The sequence below is a fragment of the Pocillopora verrucosa genome, chromosome 3, assembly GCF_036669915.1.
Source record: "Pocillopora verrucosa isolate sample1 chromosome 3, ASM3666991v2, whole genome shotgun sequence".
Lineage (NCBI taxonomy): Eukaryota > Metazoa > Cnidaria > Anthozoa > Scleractinia > Pocilloporidae > Pocillopora > Pocillopora verrucosa.
Window position 1 is genome coordinate 20,578,553 of NC_089314.1, and position 26,067 is coordinate 20,604,619.

Consider the following 26,067-nt stretch of genomic DNA (forward strand, 5'->3'; position numbering starts at 1 on the left):
GGTACAATTGTCTATTTTGCTGCGGGTGTGTGGGTGGAGAGATCAATTCGGACATTTCAAAACGATATTGCGTAAGTGGAACCATTTCGTATCTGCGACCTTTTCACAGACAGTGATTGAGCAATTGGAGGGAATTTTGTTGCTCATCATGATCCTGGCTGGCTTTATCTATTTGGGTTAGATCTTACTTTCACAGCTGTAGAAGGCAGCTCCACTGATGGTGCCAACCAAAAAAAACAACGTAATCCAGCGGAAATATCTAGGCCGTGTTCTTTGGAGCAAAAACACTTTAAAATAATTTTGTTTTATCAATAGAGTTCATAAAATCGACACTCATCATCATGCAGTATCAACGGACGCTTTCAATTAAACTTATCTATTCTGTTGTTTTAATTGTTACCATGTTCTCACCTATTAAGTAACAGCATCTTTCTGCATATAAACTACACATAGCCAAAAATTCTTCTTTTCCCTCTGACGAAGAGCTAACTCTTTAAGGTGTAGAGAAAGGTTTGTTACATGATTTGGTTATATTTAAAGTTGAAATAGGAGACCCTTTCTGATTGAACAATACAAACTGATTACAGACGAGGAGTAATTTCAGCTAGGATTAGATCAACACTAGAGAATCTTATTGTATCTTACAGAGAAAAATAAAAATCGAGAAGTTTGCAAAGAACGGCTTCACTTGGCATTCGCAACAACGGCGCCCAACTCACGAACATTAGCAACTCAGCTGATAAAACAGAATTATCTTGAAATATCCCTCTTTGGAAATGTAACAACGGCACCATCACAATTTCCTTAGAAACTTACGTAACCCTTTACGTAACCCGTTAGATTTTGTGGGTCAGCTCTTTCAACCGGCAACATGCCAAATAAAAACGATTGAAAAAGCGTAGATTGCTGCTGTTGTTGTTTTCGCGGGCTCTCTCAAAGGTCGGTCAAGGGATCCAGCTGATGGTTGTGCCCTGCTGTAAACAAGACCCAAATGAAAAACAAAACAGGAAAAAAAGAGCAGCTGCGTGTGCTCGCATGAAGCATTGGCTATGGTTGATGTACCAGCGACAATCCTGCGTTCATAACGGTAGGAAAGTGTATCTTTTCAAGTTGTTTTCGAAAGCTCAGTTTCATTCTTCGTACAACCCTGGCACAGCTTCTTTCGAATATCCTCAATTTCTAACGGCACACTACAACACTAAAGCAGCTATTTTATTTATCAATTTTATTTATTAGCTTTGCCAGCAATACATACAATGTGGAACATGGGTAAATTCCATAACAATAAGGGCAGGCAACCACAACAGGAGTATTAAAAGACTAAAACGATTGCATCAATAATTAATAATTAAGAACAACATGGAGTTGATATTGTTTCCAGGCTGCGACATGAATTACATTTTGTGCAGATAGTTTTATAAGTCCTGGGATTGTCAATGTCTTAGATCACTTGGATGAATAATAACACATCAAACCGCGATTGAAGTCATTTACATTGTTCATACTTAGGTTAAGTTCGTCTCACGGTGTGTTCCAGATTTTTTTGCTCGTACAATAAATGACCGTTGAAAGGTTGAAGTCTTGCATTTAGGTACAGATTATTTGTTAACAGCCGTATTGGTAGACGATCGTATGTGTCTTGTAGAGCGAGCAATAGGAACAATTGTAGGATCTATATCCACCAGACATGGGTAATGGATAGTAAGTCTTATTATAGCCATTTCGAGGTGTTACCATGGTTACCACGTTTTAACCAAATGCGATTAAAGAACTGTCTATTGGGAGGCCTTCATCCTCACGTGATAGTGCGACTTGCATCTTATGAAATTTAAAAAAGTTATCTCACCAACGAGGAGGGTTTTATACCAACAGGTAACAGGCTCCCGAAGTTCCCCTCTTAGTCGGTGAGTTGACATTTTATCACGCAAGATCGCAGTAGTTTGGTCATGAAGAGCTGACAAATCATGCGACGTCAGGAGCCCATTACTCGGAGCCTCCATACCAATTTTACCCTTGAGTCAACCCTGTCCCGTATCTTTTTATTTTTAGAATTGAGATATGTGAGGGGTTCTTTAATTTCCCGCGAAAACACGCTGACCTTCCGTGCTTTTCGCAATTATTGAAATACTTTCGTGCGACATGCATGTGACGTAAACAATAGATGACCAGAGCTCTCGTATGATTGGCTACTATGTAAACACTCGCGAAAAATCCCGTGGGAGGTGCTTCTGAAAATTAAAAGATACTGGACAGGGTTGACTTAGAGGGTAAGTATGGAAGATGAAAGCTCCGGGTAATGGGCTCCTGGCGGCGTCAATAAGTTCTGCTCGGAAAAATAAACAACAAAAAAGGAAAAACAACAAACTATGGCAGCTTGCGAAGAACATTTCTGAAAGTCCAAAGATGCTGAACCATCAACTGAGAAGAATTTCCTTCGGAACAAGGTATAAATGGGAGGGTCGGTCTCTAGGCTTAAGTCTTTAAGTAGTAGCTTAATCTCGTAACCAGATTTTACCGTGTAATTGTAACTGAAACGTAACAACGGCTTAGCCGTGAAAGGTCTGAGTACGAGACTAATAGTAGCTAGCCTGTTCAAGGCGTTCAGTTGGAAATACAAAGCACGACAGCAAACGGCGCGATAGAAGCGGAGGAGTGAAAAAACGAGGGAGGTCTGGGTCGGGTCGTGTAATACACTCAACGCGACCGGACCCAATCCTCCTTCCCTAGCTTTAGCTGTTCTGCTACTATCGCGCCGTTTCCTATTTCGCTCTGAACGCCTGGAACAGGCTCAGTTGAAGCACGTTGACGCACTGAGCTTGTGTACCCTGTGCTAGCACTACATGTCTTTCACAATTAGAATGCAGATTTTGCGAATTAATGACGACACGATCTTGTGGTCGCATGGTGTAAAGATAATTGGGAAATGTTTAGACTGACATTTAGGATTGTTAACTAGGAGACGAAAATTCCTTTCCTACATATAAACAGCTCTTTATAGGAAGATAAATTTGAACATTATAGACTAGCAATCTGAACTTCTCTCTAGAAGATGATAAATCTTTTCCTTAATGTCCTTTCGGTCTTTGTTGAGGAAGTCACCTGACATGTTTACCACTGGTCATCAACTTTAGACATTCCAAGATGTATTTCTTATCTAGAGGATTTCATATCTTACTAACTCTGCGTAAAATGCTATACCTGTTGATTGATCCATTCATCCATGGACTGCCTGAGGGCATCTCTTTGAATAAGTGTATACAACTTTGGCAGTTATACAATTAAAAATTAATCATGTACGCAAAATTCTTAACATTTCACGTATATCAAACTTACTAATCAAGATGGTTATCAACTTTGTAACAAAGAAGACAAAACATTGTTTTGGTAGAATTGCTCGTGTTCAGAAAGTATACTTTCTCTACATTAGATTTTTTTCCCTTCAGTATACACATAATTGCTGTTCTTCCGAAACCAAAACATTCTAGCGTTTAAGAATCATTTGAACTGTTCTGACGTGCTGCGAATAGTTTTGATGATTAGGTTATAGTCGAGCTGATTAATTCAAACAACATGCTAACCTTGAACACAATAATTATGTACCTCTTTCTTGGCACCGATCCAAAGTTTGGTAGAAATTTTAATAATCTTTAATTAAAGTTCAAATTCTGAAAGCATCTGATATTCTTCAATTACTGATCCATTTTAATTCAATTTACAAAAACTGTTGGTTCCGGCCATAGAAAGGTCCACAAACTGATTCGACCGATTTATTTCAAAATTGTCTCATTATCAGTCGTTTTTCGCAGACATAACGACATTGCGCTCGATTTTCCTCTCCCTTTTTTTCCATTGATCGGTTCAGCCTCATTAATCGATGGTTCCTCTAACACTGAATATAATGACAGTTGTATGACTTTGAGTCGACCATACTGCCGCATGTTGTAAAGATTGGATCCATAACAGTGGCAAATGAAAAGCCGCTCAATTAGAACTTGTACTTTTTTGTAGGTTTCTAATCCTCACTTCTATAGGTCAGTACTCGTCTTTTTCGTTTTTATTTTTGTTAAGTCCGTATCACCTCGGCTCCTCTTGCCAAAGTTAAACCGCAGCCACAAATGTAGTTTCCTCGCGACTCCGTCGAGGTCGTTTTCTTCCCCGTTTCGTCAAACCGTCGCAAACGTGGCCGCACAGCAAGCAAAACAGAATGCCAAATACAAACGTTATTGCACCAGAGATGATCATAGGGGGAATGTTTTTTAAACAGCCAGTGATGAATACCGTGATTCCTCCGAAAAGTATCAAACCAGGCAGCAGAATTATGGCCAATGATCTACAGATTGTTTGCCAGCCTAGAGACAGAAGGTGCGTGAATGCATTGTCGTGGCTATGTTTTGAGCCTTGGTTTCTCCTCTGATTACCTTTGTAAATAGGTATCCGAACGGTTGATTCTACTTCCATTGTCTTCCCTCCCCAGTTTTGGGCCCAGCAGTAAAGTTAATTAAAAGTCTTAAAGGAAGTTTACAGATTTAAGGTGTGATGCCTAATTAAAAACTGTTGAAGCTTACTTTCAGAGTCATTGAGGGCCTGTTGTGACTCACTCTTATCGGCAACGTTAGTTTTAATTAAGTGATCTAAAATGTTTGTCCCACCAATTCCATAGATGACCACGACCATAAAGGCCGTCAGCGGGAGGTTCGAAATATCTCGCTAATTAAGGTGTAATCGCCGCGAATTATTACGCTTTTTGTTTGTCAGCGATTGCAAGTCAATAAGCCGCAGGAAATTATTTATATTAACCACTGTTAAAGGGCCTCTTCACTCCCTTTCGATTAACAAACTTTTCAGACAATAAATATTTAAAATACTTTTGAATGTTTACCCGAATTTCATGGCATGCTGCTTGTTGTTCTTTGAAACAGTGGATCCCAGCATGGATTGTCTGAGGTAGGCAGTAGCCCATTACTCGTAATGGGCTCCTGAGGGAGGTCATTATCGATTTTCTTTTTTCTCTCTCTCTGGATAGGAGAGACACCAGGTCTATAGAAAGTTAAGTATTTATTCGTGAAAAATAGCACAGCAACAGAGAGTTCAGTATCATTAAGAGGATGTGCGATCGGTCTCTGAGCGTAGACTTAGCGCTGATCAGACATGAATGGATGAGGACTCGACTAAACAATCATAGCAATTTATAAAGTAAGTAAGTTTGGTTGCCATAGAATGCGGATCAGGGACGACGGAGCCCGGAGTTTTAACCTTTGGAGCTGTTTTAGTAGTTCATGCGAAATAAAGCACGAACCTGACTGTCATAGAAGCTGCCACATCTGGGTCGATTCCCTCCTTCCTAGGAGAAAACGATACTCACAAGTGACCAAGCTTCCTGTTGACTCAAGAGCAGACATGGAGAAACAGCAGCTAACGTGGAAAAGAGGTTCAAAGGGGCATTTAGTACAAAGGAACTTTGGGTCTGTTTAGGGGAACAAAGGAACAGTGGGAGTAGGGAAACAGGAAGCAGAGAGGAACAGAAGAACATTCGATAGAAAGGAACTTTGAGCGTGTACAGAAGGACAGAGGAACAGTTGATACAAAGGAACTTTGAGCGTGTACAGAAGGACAGAGGAACAGTTGATACAAAGGAACTTTGAGCGTGTACAGAAGGACAGAGGAACAGTTGATACAAAGGAACTTTGAGCGTACTTAGGGGAACAAAGGAACGGTAGGAGCAGAGAAACAGGAAGCACAAAGAAACCGTGCACACAGAGGAACAAGTAGCACAGAAGGACGCACAGCTTCACAGCCTGACACCGACGGGAAGAGTGGACCCAACGGAACTGCGGCAAACCATAATAAGCAGGATCAACAAATACAGAAGAGACACTAAGGAAATTGGTGTTTTGATTTGGGTTTGTCATTTGAGATTAATTACCCAAGTTTTCCATTTGTTTAATGGCCCTGGATTTTAAATGATCGTGACCTCAGGTGTGAGCAATTGTTCCCGCACTAGTTTTCGTTTACATAATCGGTTCCTTTTCTTTTGTCCAGCGTTATATTTAAAGACAAATAACGCAACCGAATACACTTAAAATTTTTTCGACAACTCATTTACCTCATATGATCCCTTGGAAATAGCACGTTTTATCCCAAAAAGTGAGAACGTGCTTAAAAGCTGATAGCGTAACAAGATATGCTAATCTATAACTGCAACATTGTGCAATACGGGCTTAATCTGGAAAGTGCACGACCGGAACGGTGAAGATAAAAGAGGGAAAAATTTGTATCTGCTTTCTTATCAAAAATTGATTAAAGAATTGACAATCGATGTTAAATATTGTCCTTTAAATTTGGAATACTTTTACTTTTTGTAAAATCCTTTTCAAGCTAGCGTGATGATTGTAAGAAATACCCTCTCTGCTTTCAAAACTGTCATCGTTTGTGTCGATTACATTACCGGCGAAATTAACAAGCTCGTGACGTCATAGATCAATTGACCACACGGACGTTGTGTTATATTTTGTGTGTGACAGGAAAACGATAAACGTAAACATTGCTCCAGGCGAGAGAATAGTTGTCGCTTTTATTAGGGGCTGACTTTGCACACGTGTTGGCTTTGATTCCTTCGAAGATACTCTCGTGTTTCAATGGCCAGATGATTGCTCAAAAGCAACGTAAAGGGTGATAATGCGTGAAAATGTAACCGTCGAAATTGGTGAGTCGCCAACTAATGTCTCCCAGACCAAATGGCAGGAGTTCTGGAGTTGGAAGACCCGATATCAACTCTGCGCCATTTGCGTGGTTCCTTTCGTCTTGATCTTCATTGGTTGTGTGCTCCTAGGACTGCACTGGTCTGGATCTTTTACAAAAGGCTCCAGCCAAGCTGTGCTCACTTGCGGAATGGTTTCATTTTTTAGCGGCTTCCTCGTTTGTGTTATCGCCAATTTCTGCGACGCCTGTGGCGTAACATGCAGCAAACACGAAGAAGTGAACAGCAACGACGCGCAGAACAACACCATGTTTCTAGACTTGAGTGAACTTGGACCAAGGCCAAACGATCCCGAATTCGACGACGATAAATCGGAAAACAGTCCCCAAACAGAGGTGGACCTATTTGAAAACCATTCGGAACCCCAGAGAAAATAATTCATCAATATCACCATGAGTTATTTCTGTTTACTGCATATCCGATGACAGTTTATTTTTGATCACGCAAAGAGAGTTCAATTTGGAGTTTTAGCTGATAAACCTTTGAAAATAATCATCCTGATGTGCAAGCCGTGAAATAAACCACTCGACCTCTGTTTTCTAGAAATGTTTGCCATTCGTGAACTAAGCTCATATTCTGTGGTGCGTTTTTGTTGTGAATAGACAGGTTGCGCAATAGCAACTACAGCTTCCGTTTCGTCTGACAAAAAATTGATGAATAATATACAATTTGTCTCTTATTCCAAAGAAAAATTCAATACTTTAAGAGGTAGAATGATGTAAATATTAAAATTCTGACATTGAGGACATCAATTCAAACAGTAAGACATAAAATCAAGTTTGTAATGCTTTTAGATATTTACGGTAATTTACATTCTAGCAGCCGCGAATACGTTTACGATTCGCACGTGAATAAATTATTCTAATTTAAGTGAAAATAAATGTCTTGTCTAGTCAAATTATTCAAATATTTTTTAGATGCTGAGACTCTTTTTAGAGTGTAACATGCTGCATAAGTTGGGGCTAGTGTGATTTACCAGCTACAGCTGACCGGTTGGAGGAGCACTTTACGAAAGAGATGTCTCCCGCTTTGAAAGATCAAGATCTCTGTTTTGTTGTAAAACAAAGGGTGGAATTAGCCCCGAAGCCGCGACAGATCAATGGACGATACAGAAGGAAAAATCAAAATTATTCCTTCTCGAAAAGTCGACGTTTGACCTTCTTTCTATTTTCCATAGTTGTATTACTGAGAAGGAGAGCACGAATACTGAAGATAAGTATTTCAGTACAGTATTTCAATTTCCAGTAGAACACCCCAGAGGATCAAATCACGTGCGGTCACGGCTGGCTTAGTTGACATTAAACAAGCGGGTTTCGTATAAAGCGGTTAATTTTTTTTTCTAATCCATGATCAAAATATGGCTTGATTTTGCTAACTATCATGACTACTTTTTGCTTGAAAAATAGTAATAGTAGGAATAGTAATTATAATTTCAAAAAAGACAAATTTAGCCAAATGTGCGCTAACACAATTATTTTTACTATTTTACGGGTTTATAGAAAACTTGCTGCACAAACTGGAAAGAGTGCGCTGTGAATACTGCACTGGTAGGGGAGGGGCGACTCGAAGGGATTTGACGGAACTCATTTCAACTTTTTAAATTTACTCAGAGTGTAAAATGTCGAATAATGCGATTGTTAGCAGACCAAATTTGAAAAATGTTTACAAGAAGCTATGGGAGAGAGAAGTGACTCGCTATAATTTGTGTTCGTTACATAAACTAGCATCTAGAGTCGATTATGGCGGCCAGCACGCAGGAGAGGCAAACCATGCTATGTAGATTTTGAAGATGAGCTAATCTACAAACTCAACAAGTTCAGAGAAACAAAAATTCTCTGGATGTGTGTTATGAAGACTCGAGCCCAAGGACACTCTGGTAGAGCAGTCATTCCTTGGGTGAAACATGATGTGCCAACCAGAGAATCTTGAATTTCAGAACTAATGAGTGTGCCAGACTATTTTCGATGAAAAAGTTAAGTCTCTGGGAATGTTTGACCAAGAGCTAGTTTCCAAGAATGCCACTTGCACAAGCACTGGACTTGTTTCTATATCCGGTGCTCGCCCGGGACATTTCACATAAACTTCGCTTGTGGTGGTAATCACCGATGGAGTTTTTAGAGATATCTATAAAGATGAAATTTATTGTTTTGTTCTCGCTACAAGACCTATGAGTCCCTATCAATGATGACTTTCCCTTGTTCCAATCATGGTGTTACCGTGTGTGGAGGACTCTTGTACGAAATGGGTAGAGGGAATCCTAGTGGTTCAGTGTGTTGTTTCGACCCCCAAAAAATGAATGAAGTGCTCTTAACACTGAATATCACAGATTGGAATGAAGTGTCACACCATTTAATGAAGAGCTCTATTTAATTGGTGGAAAGGATTACTGGCATAATGTTCATATTTTCAATCTAGTTCTTAATGGATGGAGACAAGGAGTATCAATGGGATTTGCTAATTGCTGAACACAATGCACTTTTGCTAGAAGAACTTGTTTTTGTCATTGCTGATTGCAATGGTGAGCATTGCCTGAACAGTGCAGGGTGTTACAATCCATCAACAGGCCAATGGGCCAAGATTTCAAATATGTCTGATGTCTTAAGGTCAGCCGCTGCTGTGGCAGTTGGTGGAAAAATTGTAGTTTAAAAAACTAGTAAATGGCATGAAATATCAGTTATACCAGGTGGGTTTTGCTAAGGGCTACAAGAATCTTTGCCTAAATTACAAAATAACATATGAAAAACAGTCACTGAAATCCCCCTTTTCAAAGATGAGGCAGTAGCCCAGGCATTTCTAGAAACTTAAATTATTACAAGTGGAAAAAAGGACTTGGGAAGTAATCAGTTTCTATGGGAAGTATTCCTCCAGGAGCCAAATCATCAAGACTCCTTGATTTTCAACTTATGACTCATTGAAATTCCATACAGAATGTGTTAATAGGTAATTTTATAAGAGTCTTTTATTGTTTTATTGTCAGTTAACATTTCATATGATCTAGATACATTTGTTGGCCAACAGCTAACTGGTTACACATGCTAAATGTAACCAGAACAATGATAAGTATGGGAATAATGTGTGGAAATTTGCCACAAATTTTATACTAAACATTTGGCTCACTTACATTTATGTAACATGATTGATATACAATGTAGTTGATGGTAATTGAAATGGAAATGTTTTTAGATTAGATGGTATTTTGAAGGGAATACTTTAGTGTATAGTTTAGGAGTGCTGACATTTTGATATTAGCATTGTTATAAGCCAGTTTTTTGGCTCATTAATGTAACATTTTTGTCTAAGCTTGATTGGGCATTTATGCACACTCCAGTCAGAAATGGTTTTTAGAATATTGAAATCATTAAGAATGACCCAGCTCACTGCAAAGAGAGCTTGGAGGAAGAACAGAGCAGCATCCTCCTTACAGGTAGCTGTGTAGGAGACTTTCATTCCTGAGTCAAGGAGTGTTCCAGTCTGATTCGGCTAAACTAGCCAGTCTGTATGCCTTCTCCTCCCAAGAAGGGAAAATATGATGCACACAATGGTGGTGGAGGAGGCAAGGGGGGGAGTGATCACGAGAAGTTTACACCTTCTGTGCTTAATTCCCTTTGCAAAAAAGATCTTTTAACTTACCTGCATATCTTTATAAATATAGAAGTATAGACTGATGTTCTTCACTGCAAAAAAATAATTACCTTTTCTGTAATTTTATGAAGTTCTTGGTTGGCTATATATTGGTGCACAATCAGACTTTTGGTCAAAGGTTTTGCTAGTATATTAATAAATAAATATTATGGCTACTATAAAGTTTACTTATCAGATCAAGGGAGTTTCACTGTTTATGGGTTAAATGATAAGCTGGATTATACACACATTTTGACTGCTTCTCAGGTATTATTGATTTGGAGACAGACGCATAGATTATCAACATTTTGCTTATCTATTGTGGAAAACAAATCGATAATATGTGATGAAGTGTCATTATAGTAATTTCCTGGATGTAGAAAATGGTGAAAGAAAGCAAATTTAAACAGTATTCCTTCGAGTTTTGATGGAAATTACGTTGCAGACCGAAAAGAAATTTAATTGCAGTCCAGAAAATACTCGCCTGGAGAGACGAGACGATTACAAGACAAATAGCTAGCTATAAATTGTGTTCCTTACATGAAGTAATTTTTTGAAGGTCGGATGCGTACTACGGTTCTACTATGGCGGCCAGCAGCAGACAGGTAGAGGCGAGAATTGATGAAAAGCCTGAAATTATGTACGATGATTTTAGGGAAGAGTTACTCCATAAACTCAACGAACTCAGAGAATCGAATTCTCTCTGTGATACAACAATTCGAGCCCAAGGACAGGATTTCCCTGCCCACAGATGTGTTCTGTCAGCTGCAAGCCCTTACTTCCGTGCCATGTTTACAAGTGAATTAAAGGAAAAAGAAAGTGACCTTGTCGAGTTAAAGGAGATGAAATCTAGCACGATTAGCGATGTTCTTCATTATATTTATACCGGTGAAACAGCAATCGACTCTTCCAACGCGAAAGATTTGGTCATGGTCGCCGACTATTTGATGATACCAAGTTTGAAAAGGAAAGCTGCAGTTTTCCTCCAGAATGAAATGCTAAATGTTTCCAGTTGTTTAGCTTTAGAATCGTTCGCTTCTCAGTACGATTGCAAGCAACTAAGGCAAGCCGCAGTTTCTTTCCAAACTGAGAATTTTGTAGACGTCTCTAGATCTGAAGATTTCACTTTACTTGATTCGAGAAAATTACAAGAACTGATTTGCATGGACGAGCTAAACGTGGCTGAAGAAGAGGAAGTGTATGAAGCAGTGATGACCTGGGTGAAACATGATCTACCATCCAGAGAGTGCACTCTTCCAGAATTGTTGAAATCTGTTAGATTGTTTTCAATGTCAAAATCCAGTCTTCGAAGAATACTTGATCAAGAGCTGGTTTCTAAAAGTCTCGCATGTACGAGGATTGTAATAAATGCGTTGGATTTGTTCCTTTTCCCAGTGTTGTCGCATGACATTTCACTGACACCTCGCTCGTCATTAAATAATTATGAAGATGTAGTGGTACTCACACGTTCTGAGCTACCATCTGATGAAAATGATAACGACAGAACTCATTTTTTTGTTCTCGCCACTATGACCTGGGGGTCCCTCCCCACGGTGCCTTCCAACTGCGAACATCATGTAGCAGCAGCAGTGTGCGGAGGACTCTTGTATGTAGTAGGAGATTTTGGATCAACTTCAGTGAGTTGTTTTAACCCAAAGCAGAAAAAGTGGAGCGCTCTTGATACAAAATTAAACTGCAGAGACTGTACAGTCACATCTTTTGATGATAAGCTCTTTGTGATAGGTGGTGAGGATTCTTGGCATGATGTTCAAATATACAATCCAGTTCTTAAAGAGTGGAGACAGGGAGCATCAATGGAAGCTGCTCGTGCTGGACACAGTGCAGTTGTACTTCAAGGACATATTTATGTCATTGCTGGTCACAATGGTGAGCATTGTCAGAACAGTGCGGAGTGTTACAATCCATCAACTGACCAATGGGCTGAGATTTCAAGTATGTCTGATGTTCGAAGGTCAGCTGCTGCTGTGGCAGTTGGTGGAAAACTTTTAGTTGTTGGAGGATTTGGTGACATGTCAGATTACGTTGTAGAATCTTCCTGCGAAATTTTTGATCCAAATGCCAATCAGTGGGACCTTGTACCTAGTCTAAGTATTCCACGTGCTGGAAGTGGTATTGTGGGTGTAGGAGACACTGTTTACTTATTTGGAGGTGAGGATGAAAATGATATTAGAGGAGACGTGCAATGTTTTGACTTAAAAACAAGTAAGTGGCATGAAATATCAAATATTCCAAGTCGTCCTTGTACCTGTGCTAAAGCATCTTTGCTTAAATTACCCAAACATTTTCTGAAAAATAGTCATTCAGGCTGAAATCATATCTTGAAAGGGTGGAATAGTTTCTCAGTTTTTTTTTAGAAATTCCAATAAATGTCAATGGGAGAAAAGGATCAATGAAATAATTGTTCTGATTACTTTACCTGTAAAACATAATTGATACATACTGAATTAAATGTCAATTATGATAAAGTTTTTCATTTGAGGTGGTATTTTGAAGGAAGTATTTCAGTGTATAGTTTACTGGATAGTGACATTTTTGTTACCAGCCTTGTCATAAGCCAGTCTTTTGGCTCATTGATGTGAAATGTTAAAGTAAGCTTGATTGATTGATTAAATAACCAACACTTTCTTCTGAAGACACGGACTGAAAAAATTACCTTATTGGGTGCAAACAAGACCTGATTGATTTTCAAAACCCTTCAAGTCTTAAGTTTATTACTGTTTAGCATTTGATGTTCAGGTCTTAGTGAAAAAACTGTTACTGTAACAAAAAATGCAGGAAGCAATTACATGCCTTGCTAGGTTTTGATCAATTTCCTTTTAAAAGAGATTTGGAAATCCATTCTTTTCACTATCAGAGAAAAATTTGCAAGGATGCTTCTAAAGATTGAGATCTTTAGATGTTTGGCAGCAAAACATGTCAATTGTTTACATCCAGTAAGAACTTTTTTCTCTGTCATCTGCCCAAATTTCTCAGATAAAAATGACAATATTATTGTTATTAACTGTTGTTATAATACTAGGGCTGTGCCATAGCAAAGCCATGGTGCTACATCAACTAAATTTAGTCTTTGGGTGAGTTATGTAACTATGTTTTGTGTTGTGTTTTACATAAAGAATGATGCCTCAAAAATGTAAACAGACCATTAATCAGAACAAACTACTGAACTATCATGTATAGCTAAATTATGTAACATTGTGTACCAAAATTTGATTATGATGAATCCCACACAAATGAGTGGAATAATTAACACTAAGTTCAGGTTCTATTTACAATTAACCCTCCAACTTTCACAAATGACCAAGAGAGAATTTCTCCTCACAATATCTATACAACATCAACCAGATGGGTGATGAGAATAAAGAAAAAGATAAATTTGAATACTGGACATTTCGCACAAACAACTTTTTGCACAAGTCTTTTAGCACAAGTTTTGGACCGTTTGCACAATTCTTAGTGGTCATTTCGCACAATAATTATAAGTGAGAAACATCAGTATAAAAGGTATACTAATTGATACTGATAAGACATTTCACCTTCACTTGTCACTTTCAATAATTTCGCACTACAATGGTTTGTAGTGGATGATATACTGTCAAAACTAAAAGGTTTTTCGTTAAATAAAGGAAAAGTTATAGAATTAGTCGTTCAAATAGGGAGTTCTTTACATTTTCATAGAGAGAGAGATTTGTACCTTTCCTGTCTTCAAGTAAGAATAGTGATCATGTTCACGAGCATTTCGATCTAGCTGAAGTTATTACACAAATAAATGTCTACGTTCTCGCCGTTGGATCTTGTGAAGGTGAAATGTCTAATCAGTATCAATCAGTATACCTTTTATATTGATGTTTTCACTTATAATTATTGTGCGAAATGACCACTAAGAATTGTGCAAACGGTCCAAACCTTGTGCTAAAAGACTTGTGCGAAAAGTCTTTTGTGCGAAATGTCCGGTTACCATAAATTTGGGGATAATTAGTTGATCCAATACTGAATTCTCTGAACTGACATTATAAGAATTGTATGGTGGACAGATGGGAGAATTACAGATTTGGTCTGGGAGTTAAAGGAAGTTAAACAATACATTTTGATTCAAGAAAGCTGAGCACCCCAGATTTATGTGACTTGGTAGAAGAGTTAATGTGCTAAGAATACTGAATTAACAGATTGGGCATTTCCCTTTTACAGTCACACTCAAGTTTGAACAAATAGACACAATGAAAGGTTAGTTTTATGCATGGTGCACCCTTTGTAGGGTGCTTTGTAGACTCCACCTTTGAGTTTCAATTTTCTATGCATTTGTAGACATTTAGTTATATGTATTTTTGTTTTTTTTTTTAGATGAAATATAATAAATGAATAATCTTACCAAAGTTTAGATTCCACAATGACTAATGGTTAAGTGTTTCCCAGTTTCTCCTCATACACCTGATTTATGATCATTTGCCCTCAAAGCTTATTTTTATTTTTAGATTTCTCAGTAAAAGGCTCCCTCCATCTTTACCCCTTCTGGATTTTCTTCCTCCTTAAGAGTGGACCATGGACAAATAACTACTGCTTGCTCAAAAATAAGGGGAATTGAACAAAGTTCACTCAAATTTCTTAGTCTTTTTGGCTGGGTGACTTCTTAACCTTTAAAACTTCCAAAAGAGACCAAGGTATAATTTCTCCTTACAATATCAATACAATATCAAGCAGATAAATGAAGAGAATAAAGAAAAATATAAATTTGGGGATAATTATTTGATCTAATAATAAATTCTCTGAACTACATCATAAGAATTGTATGGTTGACAGTAAGGAGAATTACAAATTTGATCTGGAAGTTAAAGGGTTAAGCAGGCCTATTCAAATTCTAGTGATATTATGTGACTTTGATTATGATGAGGAGACAAAATACCAACCAAGTTTCCTCTCGAGTTCTTTGTTTTTACTTGACTTCGATAATGAGCAGAAACGGCTTTTAAGATTAAAATGAGCTCACTTGAAGATTCTTCATCAGTCTAGTTGAATTCGTTTCTCAGTCGGTACACAGGGTGATATTGCACAATATTTCATACCCTCAGATCTTGTCACAAATGTTTCCAACCGTATGTTCCTCGGTAGCAAGAGGTCAGAGGGTCTTTTGGAAATGACTCTGTGAGTTCGTGTTGTCATTCAGTCATACATCCTGTTCCCCCGACAAAGAATCTGGAGATGAAGGCACAGTGGATTAGAATTACTTCAAATGGCCTGCGGCTTTTCAACTCAAGGCTCGGCTCTTTCGTACATGTGACGGAAATAAGCCGACTTTTAAAACCGCAAAAGCTAATCTGCATCCCATACTGTGAGTAATTTGTCACGCGGAACTTCTGTTATACAATATGAATACTTAAGAGCACTAACGACAAAAGATGTTGAGCGTGGAAAGATCTCCTCCCACAACTTTCACTAATCACGTTTATCTCGAAAATGTTAATACATGCGTTCCACGTGTTCTAGAAAGCCTTGCCTTTTTCACCCTCGACAACAACCCACTACAAGTATTCAATTAGTAACTCCATCCATGGGTTATAACTCAGACCAGAGACCAGCTTAAGGTCAGCACTCACATCAAATTAACATCACTTTCCACGTTTTCCAACATTCTAGTTTGCCTTTAAGAAATAAACTTATGGTTAGGCAGCCAGATGTAAGATTAATACAGTATTTCAATATTGCGGCTTAGCGCCGATCCTGCGGAATCTGGATTTCTTTTTTTTTTTTTTTTTTTTTTAGTACGCCGGAAAAAATTTGGAAACGGCAATCGATGTCGAACTGGTAAAAAGTGTGACTAAAAGATTTTGCGAGCCGTGTCTTTGTTAATCGTTGCATTAAAAAAACTTGAAATCTAAGATAAACAACATAATCAGGTGTAATTTTAAAATCTTACGTGCTTATTGCCGTCTAGAGGGGGTGGGGGGAGGGGTTGATAAGACGACGGAGTGGGGAGGGGGAGTGGGAAAGAGAAAGAGTCATTCACTATCCTAACTGATGTAAGCTTCATGAACCAGGTGTGACCTTCCAGCCTATTATTGGTTTTATGTTCTATGTTCATCACAGGGAGGGCAGGAATGACTTGGAGGGAATAAGGGAAGGTTACGGTCAGTTTGTCCCGATGCACTTTTAGATTCACCCCCCTCTTGTTGAATGTCAATTACCATCAGGTTAAAAATATCTCAATGCTAAGTATCATGATTGTTTTCGGTGTTAGAAACACACTTTTTTAAAATTTACTATCAATATCGCTCTGTCGCCAGACGGCAATACCAAAGAGACACAGACATTGTCTAGAACGTTTTTGAACCCCACGCAAATGAAAAAAAGGAAATGAAAAAATTCCAGTCAATCCAGATTAAAAACTGTTATCGATTCAAATCTCAAAGGAGCCCGCCAGTCGCAAAAAAAAGCTTTACTTTCGTATTTTACTCCATATAGACACACCATCGCTCCTGGTTGTTTTCCATTTTATTATTTTTTTTCGATATGGGGGTCCTGTCATTTATGGGGTCAAGATTTAGTTTGTAAGTGCGGTGCAAATTCTTCAAACTCGAGCCTTTATTTATCAGCAAATTTCTCGGTGTAGATGGAAAATTTTGCTTGAGGTTAGAACTAGGGTCAAGCGTCAAAATGATATAAAAAAAGTATCTCTTGAAATATCAACTGTGCCTTATTGTTAACTAATACAATTAGAAAGAAAGAATCTTATACCGATATAAAACTGAAATCGCAAGTCTGAAAAGATTTTTCATGAATTGCGTTAAAATAATGGAAGGGATGATGTCGTGTATAGCATTTGTGAAGACGAGTTTACGCTCACTTGAACCAAATTATCATTACATGGTGCTTAGACACGATCGATTAATTAGGCACCAGTAGTTTTTTTTTTTTTTTGGAAAAATTCTAGACATTTTACTCAGCGAGTGATCGACAAGTACTCTTTCATGTGACTGTTGGCGTGCTCTCGCGGGACAAAAACAGCATAAAAGATGTAAAATAGAGGAAATGTCTTAAAAGAAAGACAGGGAAACAGCGAAACCAACATGATCAAAAACAAACCACAAAACGGGAAATATGATGATAAACATATTGTGAACTACATGCATTAGAAAAACTGTACCCTTACGGGTATATTTTGAGTGTTCTCAGTTTTTCGCCAAATCGCCTTTTCTTTCTCTTTGCATCAGTTAAACTTATATAAAATTTCATTATTCACACTTTTATAACAAAAATAAAAGTGATGCCTTGCACATAGTGGACCACGGGAAGTTGTTAGAATTCCAGACACGCAAACCAAACGAAGCAAAACTTTTTCTCCTCAAGAACAATATGGTGTTTGTCAATATTTTGAATCAGATAATAATGAAGTCTTGACATTTTTCGGATCGTAATCTAGAACTGTTCTAAGCTCTAGATCAGTTTTTCATCTTCCTATTTGTTTCGTGATGAGTGCTCTTTTCGATGAAACTATCTTAGAGAAGACAGCAATAAATTTAATAGTACGATATTGAATTAGATTAGGCAAGGAACAAAAGGAATTTAACAATTTACTGTAGGAGTTCTAAGGCTTGAACTTGACCAGTGATCCAATATTTCAGTACAAAGATTCTTTTCTTAGCTTATTTTGAAACATTCTTAAGACTGTTATGCTTTTTCACACAGGCCAAACAGTCACATCAGAAAACATAAACATATAAAATGCCGTCTGTTGATAATCGTTGATTGAATCCAGGTTTTTCGAGATTCCATAAAGTAGAACGAAAACTGCAATATACAACAGGCTCAATTACTTGTCACGTCACCGGACATGATCGAAAAAGGCTCGCCACAGGAATGATGTTTAGCGAGTTGGTTTTTACAGAAGGGCAATATAGGTAAAGCTGTTGTTTCTTCAAATTAGAAACAATTGCCGACATTGTTTCGGCATTAATGGTCGCGAAGCCTCAGTGAGAGCAAAAACAGCTGTTTTATCGGTTGATTAAGGATAAAGTTAAACACGATTAGCTATTCAAGACTGAAATGAGCAGTGGACAATCCGTTGGCCAAGATGGGCCGGCAACTCAAGCACAAAATGAACTGTCAGATAGGCGAAATTCTACTGAACTGGCCTCGACGCGAAGGAGAAGAAAGATCTTCTGGGTGAGCATCGTGTGTTGGCTGATGATTTTGTGCGTAACAGCTATTATAATTATAGCTGTTGTACACTTTCAAAACTCTAAAAGCGACATAGATCAGATGAGTGCAGGCGCTCTTATTGGATTTGGAGTGTTGCTTATTTTTGTGCTTTTGTGGTCGGGTGTAATTTACTTCAAGTTTTATCGTTCGAAATCGAGAAGGGATCCGCAACAATACAGACCGAGCCGAGAAGAGTTTGTAGCCTTTGCCTCAAACGAGATCGTTTCAAGAGGAGTTAGTTCAACAATTTCTACAAATAATTCTGCAACGTATAGTCGATCTACTAATAGCTCAGCCGAAGGGATTAATCCTGAACGTATTATATATCGCGAACGACGCTATGACGACGAGCGACGTTACAACGACGAACGACGAGTTATCGATCAGGCCGTGGAAACGCCAATCATGACTTCGATTCCAAGTGCGTCTAGAATGACACGAGAATACATCGATCGCCAACTTGCTCTTGTCGGGAGATCACATGCAACACATCCTCCTGAACGCCAACGAACTGAAGCCGAACGCCCACGAATTATCGTCGACTCCAATCGTGCTCCTCCTCGTCAACATCATCGGCACTCAGTTCCAATGCCTCCACCATATCAACCACAAGTAGTCCCTTCATATAGAGCATCAGCAAGTTTACCCGCGGGTACCCCACCACCTGCTTATGACAGAGTCTGTGGTAGGAGGAACCGACGCGAGTCGACGGCGTCAGAAGACAGCCAGTGTCTGAGTCCTCCGGCTTATCAGTCGCGTCCTCCATCACCATCAGGTGGGATATCACAGGGGGTAGATACCACCAACATGTACCTTAATCTACCTTCCCAACGACCAAGACTGGTGGTCGGTCGCCCTGTTTCCATGCAATTTCCTGTTGAAAACATGAGACGCTATGAAGTAGCGACGAGCCAACCACGTCAGCAATTGTCACTACCATCAACTGGCAGAATTTTGTCAGAAAATGCCATTTATCCTGTGCCATCGAGAGCAAGGCGAGTTTCGCCTCCTGCAATACAAACTACGGCAATCACATCAATGGCGCCCTACCATCAACCACAACACAGATCATCAGCATCTCCACATTACCATGTATCACCCCATCTGCCAAATTCAGCATCACTTCCCCCCCTTGCCCTTGCACGGGGCCCACCATCAAGTCCAACACACCAGCCTGTTTCACCACCATATCCTACAGCGCATGTACCATTTTCTCTCCCTGTCTTAGCTTTAGGTGCTCCAGAAAGCACGTCTCGGCTTTCGCTTACGTCAAACCGTCCTCCTTCTCCAATACAAGAAGCTACTGAAGACAATCAGGAAGAAAACGAGAACAATAAAATTGAAACGCCGCCAGCGGCGACAAGTGAAGTACGCAGACCTAGTGTCGTTCTTGTCTATTTATCACAATCACCAGAGGAGGATATAATCGTATAAACGTATAAGAACGTTGACATTCCAAGAACCGTATGAGCTTTTCTCTGTCGAATCAATGAGACTTAGGCTTGAGAAAAGAGGAAACGAAATGAACTGCCTAAAATATCTAAATATGCTTTCATTTTTAAAGAGCAACAAAGGAAACATTTTGCGAAGACGTTGAGATTTAATACAATCTCGTACATGATATATAACTGTCTGCCTGCTTGCAATAAAATTGTTATTAATTAATTCATTCAATTTTTAATATTTTATTATTTATTAAATCAATGATAATTATAAAGAACCTCTTAATCATAATTGCACACTGTTGAAACAAGGGCTATTAACGAAACGTTAAGTATTACAGTAATTATTGCTAACTTCTTCTTATGAATGAAATATCTAAACGGTCGTGACGATGATCAATACAACAATTATTACGTAACGGGAAATTTGTTTAAGTTGGATCAGAAGTAAAATATTACTGCAGTGATTAAAAACCAGTATTAACAGGCTTGACAAAAAAGGGCAAACTTTCGACTTACTCTACATTACTTTGTCTATGTACAATTTAAATTATGCTGAAATAAAATTCTTCTGGTATTCAAGTTCTCATATTATATGAGTTGAAACTTTACCGAGAGATATGACGTTGGGTAAGAGTGGAAGACAGTGAACTGTATCTAAAAAAAAAACTCCGGCCATGCTTATATTAGGTCCTTTTAGATATTTTGGAGTGTGAAAGTAATTAATGATGGGATGATTTGCTTGTGGAATTATACTGTACGTACATGCACAGGGAAGTCCTTACATACGTTGGCTCCAACATCGCAACTCATCTCTCATTTCAAATACACTTTCATTTGCATCAAGTACCATTAACGACTTGTAATTATGACTTGTAATTCTTTTTTTTTTTTCAATTCGACGTTACAGCCAGACAGACTGATTCCAGTACGTGATACGAACACATCTGATTTTCTAGTTTACAATTTACAGACAGTAGAGAAGTTTATAGACATACCAAGTGCGTGTACTTTTTCCTCGACAATTATAGAACTAGGGTACATTAGACTGAAATATTTCCGCGATTGCGCTCGAGTCCAACATATGTCAGGATAATCGGGTAGATTAAATTAGCAAGCATTTAAACTATGCCATAGCACTTAAACTTTCCCAAAGTATGAAAGCCTCTTTCGTTTTCCTCCCCAGTATCTCCAAACCTCAGCTGTTTAACCGGAAGACTTTTCTTGTCGGTGAGGAGACCGCTGTCTTCTCGTAAAACTCCGTCGTTATTGTCGCAGTTACAAACGATGTCGGGTTTTGGGCACGTGTTGTTCATTCCGCATGCGCAGATTTGATCTCCTTTCCCAGGCGAGGCTCCTCCCCAGTAATTCATCTTGATGTCATCGCGTGATACCCACCATGCGAATGTTTTGTTTTGCCAAACGATGGACGAAGATTGGCACTCATACTTAATATACTGTTCACAATGTAAGGAAACTTTGGCTAGATTGGCCAGCTGGGACAGACTCGTTCCTGTGTAATGAACGTCTCGTGAATAACATCCTGGGCCATTACATCCTTTCACTAGCATTCTGGTTTCACTGTCGTGACCAATGACTGTCACGCCAACTCCATTCTTGTCACTCATGTCACAGGTGACGTTAAATAAGGGCGGGAAGCCTCCCTCGCCATCAGGGTCAATGATGTACAAGCCCGTTTGTGCCGCAGGGTCAATCTGTTTCAAGGCGCTGCAGGACCTCGCTAATGCTGGGGATTGAAAAATTTTAATGTTAAAATTTACCAGCGTGTATCGATCAGAGGATGGTAAGAATAAATAATCTAGAACGTTAAACCAGGGTAATTAGCACCATTTTTGCCGTGAATATATCTAAAAAAATTACGATTACATCTCATCAAAGTGGCGAGACAGTGAGACTTCAAATATTTCAGTTTCTATAATATTTACCAATGATTTAGGTTATTTGTGAACTTTCTTGATTAAATTGGCAAACAACAACCTTAAGTTTTTAGAAACTTAAAGCTAAATTTGAATTTTTTGTTGTTGTGTGTGTGTGTGTTTGCGATAGAAAATGGCCAAACTTCGTATAAGTACCTAACCATTACTAACAAAAGCTTTTAACCCGAAATTGGGATTTTCTGGTACAAATTTAGTATCTATCATTAAAAAACGTCGTTTCAAAACCTAACGGATTTTATGGATTCCCAGGTCATTAATTATTTAGGATCAGTAAGCATTATAATACTTCATAGCTTAAGTAAAACATGTAATAATATTTTTTTCATCGTCAAATATGCAAAAAGAAAACTTAGATTAGATTTTTAATTATTTTATTTTTTCAGAAGATCACCGGCCGTGTAAAATAAGCCACGTACGTTAGTGATGGAAGCTCTTTCAATTAAAACTAATCGTATTTATTACACATCTCTATGTTTGTTTGAGTGTTGTGACACCCATGAGAAACTTTTTGTTTTTTTTTTTGGTGGAAGTGGTAATTATTCGGCTTCTCCCTAGGATATCACGACCTTATTAAAAAAAAACAGGCAGCTGTATTTGATTTATCAGCACGGAGGTTTGATCTTGAACTCATATCAAACGATCTCCTTATCACAAGTTGAAAGGGAAATGTATGGCGTTTTTCAATCGAGATCTTGGCAATGAAATTAAAGGCGTTGATGTTTATTAATATGATGTTTATTAATAGGGTATGTGTTTGACCACATGCTGGTTAATGAATAATAACAGAGTACTACGGTCGCCAAGATAAAAACTTTATTACTAAGAATGTGACTGAATCATAATTCATTAAGAATGGAGCTTCACGGCACACATACAAAAAGGCTAGTTTTAAGAGTTAACGCTTGATATTACATTTGCCAAGGTTTATTTATATACTCTGTCGAGCTACCTTGACGCAATTAGCAAGAATCCCTCTTTGCAAAATAAAAATTGAAAAAATTTTATTTCAAATCCTAGTCAAACAAGGCTCCAGTAAACAGCTTGATAGTGATTACAACAGAGCCAAGAAACTAACGACATATCCGGACTAACATACATCAAACGCTTGCAATATGAACTATGAACGATTTAAAACTTGGTATCAATTTTGATATCCAATACCGAGGAAATAGGATACCTCTAAGCTTTTTTAAAGCTTAGAAAGCTTAGAAAAGCTTTCTTAGAAAAATCAATTTCAGGGAATTAAAACTGCGAACGAAAAAGATTCCGGCATCCCTCGCCTTCCAATTAGAGTCATTTTACTCCTAAAATGTGTTAAGGTTATTCACCTGATATTTATTTTGCTTTCCTCTTGATATCGTTGTCTCAATGGCCTTGTTAACCGTTAGCCATAAAACGGTGAAATAATCTAGCCGTTAGGTGTAAGAGTTGACAAATTTTAACCGTTAGTCGTTAAAAAAAATAACCGTAAAAATAATTTTTCTTGTGACCACAAAAGAGAGTGATTAACCATAAGCCATACATTTGAAAACATTTCAACCGCAAGCCGTAAAAGCAATCACCCTAATGAGATCCTCTGATAAGCGTTAACTCCGGTACAAAGCAATATTATTATCGTAGATGTTTTTTCAGAGTACCTGGTTTAGTCAACCATCTAGCTGTTGACTGATAAACAAGGAAATGCAATGGTTTCTGAGTGTCTGAGATGCATACTTTATCTTCTAATCAGCTATTTTCAAAAACTTTTTTTTACCTGGGTAGCCGGGATACCTCGCCATTCCCATGTAAGTGGATGACTTATCTGTTACAAAGCAGGCCCGGCAACTATGCTCTCTTGCTTTGCTGTTCAAATCACATATTTTCTTCTCCCACCAGAAATTAAAACTCATGCACTGAGGATCAAGCGCGCATATATATACGCAGTCAGAATAGTGTGATGTTTGCTTTGTGCTGTAGGAAGAGTTGAGAAGGGCAAAACCAAGCTGGGATTTCTCTTCACGACACATACCACCATTTGAAACCGAAAGTTGACGGTGAAGACAGAGAAAAGCTAACCAAATGCGCTGGAGATACATTTATCTCCGGTTGCTGCAGCCTGATAATGTTAAGATTCGGCGACTTTGGAACACAGCCTATTCACCTGTTCTCCACAGTTGGAAATCATGATAATGCATGACTCTATATTGCTTTTACTTGTAGGGGTTGCCTAGCGACTAAAAAACACTAAGGTCGGTCTGGTCTTACATGAAAGCTTTTTAGTTCGATTGTATTTATTAGCTTTTCATCTGGTGTACCCTGGATAAAAGGTGGACGAAATTTAACAACTGGTTCATACGTCAGCGTACGTTCATCGAGATATGAAGCACGCGGGAAGTTTGGAGAGCACGAAAGATGCGTAATAGTTGCTCGAGGCGTAGCCGAGAGCAACTCTAGCTTCTTGAAACATCCACGAAAGACGCGTAAGAGTTGCAACTCTAGCTTCTTGAGTGCTCTCCAAACTTCCCAAGTGCTTCATATCTCGATGAACGCACAGCTGACATATGAACCAATTGTTTTATAACATTTTTAACCCGATGGAAAATTTTTTTCTCGAGGGATTTGTTTGCTGACGTCATGAGCGTGCACACTAGGAATATGAAGCACGCTCGCGCAATTGAATTTGATTACACAAATTTACTGGCTATGTTATAAGACCAGCTAATGAATTGGCATTTTAATCATCTTTCCAACCACTGATTTGCGTTTTTTACCAAGGCAGTGGTAATCAGTTTATTTTAGTATGTACAAATTAAAAATCCCGAACGGTGGTTGTAGAATTGTAAAAATCGCCATTTGGCTGAACTTCCTCGCCCTGCGGGCTTAAAGGGAGTAACAGTTTTATAAACGCATCACATTTGCACGAGACAGGATTTTTTATACCAAAATTCACAATACAGAGGTTTTCGTGAAACTGTCCATTGACTTATGACGAGCTCGCCAGTTCGTGCGCGTCTTTTTACTGCAGATAACTTTGAAAGGACTGTGCGCGAGAGAAAAAAGCTTTTGTTCCTTAGTTTTCATTAAAGTCTGAAGTGTCTCGAGGAGAGAAGAAAATTAAAATGATAAAAAATTTTGCTGGTAGCAATTCCTTTTTTTTTACGTAAAAATGAAGCTTGAAATAAGCCAACGCGATTAAATTAACGCGAATTAGAAAATCTCACTAATTTTATGAAGTTTTACTTTCCTATCGTCGGGTATCACTGAAGTTTTTCTCGATTCTCACAGATGTTTATCAACTGAAAACCTGAAAACTTTGAGATGTGTTTCTGCGCAACAAAAGACACTTTACAGAGGGGGCGAGTCGGAAAAACACTACAAGTCTGCCACTGCCAAGTTCCGCTCAAATCAGTCAAATGAAGTAATCGTTTACAGCTAAATGAAGCTAACTTCCTCACATTGTGTAAGCTTGCAGCGAGTGAATCGAAAAGAGCCCGCAATGTAAACGATGTGCTTGGTAACCAACAATCACACTATTTCTAGAGATGTGCAGGTCAAAAGTTCACAGAAAATATAGCCTTGCAAGATGATGTGATGATTATCAATACTTCCCGTAACACTAAAGCATTGACTTGTTTCCGCCTCTACTACTGTTCCGCGTTGCTTAGAAAAATGCAACGACATCATAACTTTGAAAGGACTGTGCGTAAGAGAAAAAGGTTTTGTTCTTCAGTTGTCAAAAATGTCTGAAGTGTCTCGAGGAGAGAAGGAAATTAAAATGATGAGAAATTTTGCTGGTAGCGGGTCATTTTTTTTTAGTTAAAAATGAAGCTTGAAATAAGTCTACGCGATCAAATTAACACGAATTAGAAAATCTCACTAATTTTAGGAAGCTTTATTTTCCTGTCGTCAGGTATCTCTTACGTTTTTCTCGATTCTGGCAGATGTTTATCTATCAGTTATGGACGTGACTGAAAACCTGAACACTTCGAGATGTGTTTCAGCGAAACAAGAACACGCTTTACAGAGGGGGCAAGTCGGTAAAAAACTCAGTACAAGTCTACCACAGCCATGTTCCGCTCAAGTCAGTCAAATGAAGTAA

General features: G+C 38.5%; 3 protein-coding genes across 5 annotated transcripts; 2 read left to right on the forward strand and 1 right to left on the reverse strand.

The window, feature by feature from the left end:
• The first annotated feature begins 10,950 nt into the window (after nucleotides 1-10,950).
• Nucleotides 10,951-16,145, forward strand: LOC131797706 (kelch-like protein 12). 3 transcript variants are annotated; one of them, XM_066164138.1, is made up of 4 exons: nucleotides 10,951-12,601; nucleotides 13,419-13,470; nucleotides 14,585-14,620; nucleotides 15,463-16,145. In XM_066164138.1, exons 1-3 carry the CDS (start codon nucleotides 10,963-10,965, stop codon nucleotides 14,598-14,600), a joined length of 1,707 nt encoding a protein of 568 aa, XP_066020235.1. In that variant the 5' UTR covers nucleotides 10,951-10,962; the 3' UTR covers nucleotides 14,601-14,620; nucleotides 15,463-16,145. The 3 variants fall into 3 exon arrangements, with proteins under 3 accessions (XP_066020235.1, XP_066020237.1, XP_066020236.1); XM_066164140.1 differs by having other exon boundaries at nucleotides 10,951-12,547; XM_066164139.1 differs by lacking the exon at nucleotides 13,419-13,470 and having other exon boundaries at nucleotides 10,951-12,547.
• A 1,813-nt stretch (nucleotides 16,146-17,958) lies between these two features.
• LOC131797719 (uncharacterized) lies at nucleotides 17,959-20,558 on the forward strand. Its single transcript, XM_059115383.2, has one exon. It carries the CDS (start codon nucleotides 18,434-18,436, stop codon nucleotides 20,021-20,023), a length of 1,590 nt encoding a protein of 529 aa, XP_058971366.1. The 5' UTR covers nucleotides 17,959-18,433; the 3' UTR covers nucleotides 20,024-20,558.
• A 42-nt stretch (nucleotides 20,559-20,600) lies between these two features.
• On the reverse strand, nucleotides 20,601-24,120 carry LOC131797739 (neurexin-4-like). The gene is made up of 2 exons (XM_059115416.2): nucleotides 23,743-24,120; nucleotides 20,601-21,778 (listed from the first exon to the last, which is right to left on the reverse strand). The coding sequence occupies exons 1-2, from the start codon at nucleotides 24,062-24,064 to the stop codon at nucleotides 21,153-21,155; spliced, it is 948 nt and encodes a 315-aa protein (XP_058971399.2). The 5' UTR covers nucleotides 24,065-24,120; the 3' UTR covers nucleotides 20,601-21,152.
• Nucleotides 24,121-26,067: the final 1,947 nt, after the last annotated feature.

Coding starts and splice junctions, on each gene's coding strand:
- LOC131797706 (XM_066164138.1), top strand. CDS start 10,963: ATGGCGGCCAGCAGCAGACAGGTAGAGGCGAGAATTGATGAAAAGCCT. Junction 12,602..13,418: donor ATGTTTTGACTTAAAAACAA/GTAAGTGGCATG, acceptor TTATAATACTAG/GGCTGTGCCATAGCAAAGCC.
- LOC131797719 (XM_059115383.2), top strand. CDS start 18,434: ATGAGCAGTGGACAATCCGTTGGCCAAGATGGGCCGGCAACTCAAGCA.
- LOC131797739 (XM_059115416.2), bottom strand. CDS start 24,064: ATGTATCTCCAGCGCATTTGGTTAGCTTTTCTCTGTCTTCACCGTCAA. Junction 21,779..23,742: donor GAGGTATCCCGGCTACCCAG/GTAAAAAAAAGT, acceptor TTCAATCCCCAG/CATTAGCGAGGTCCTGCAGC.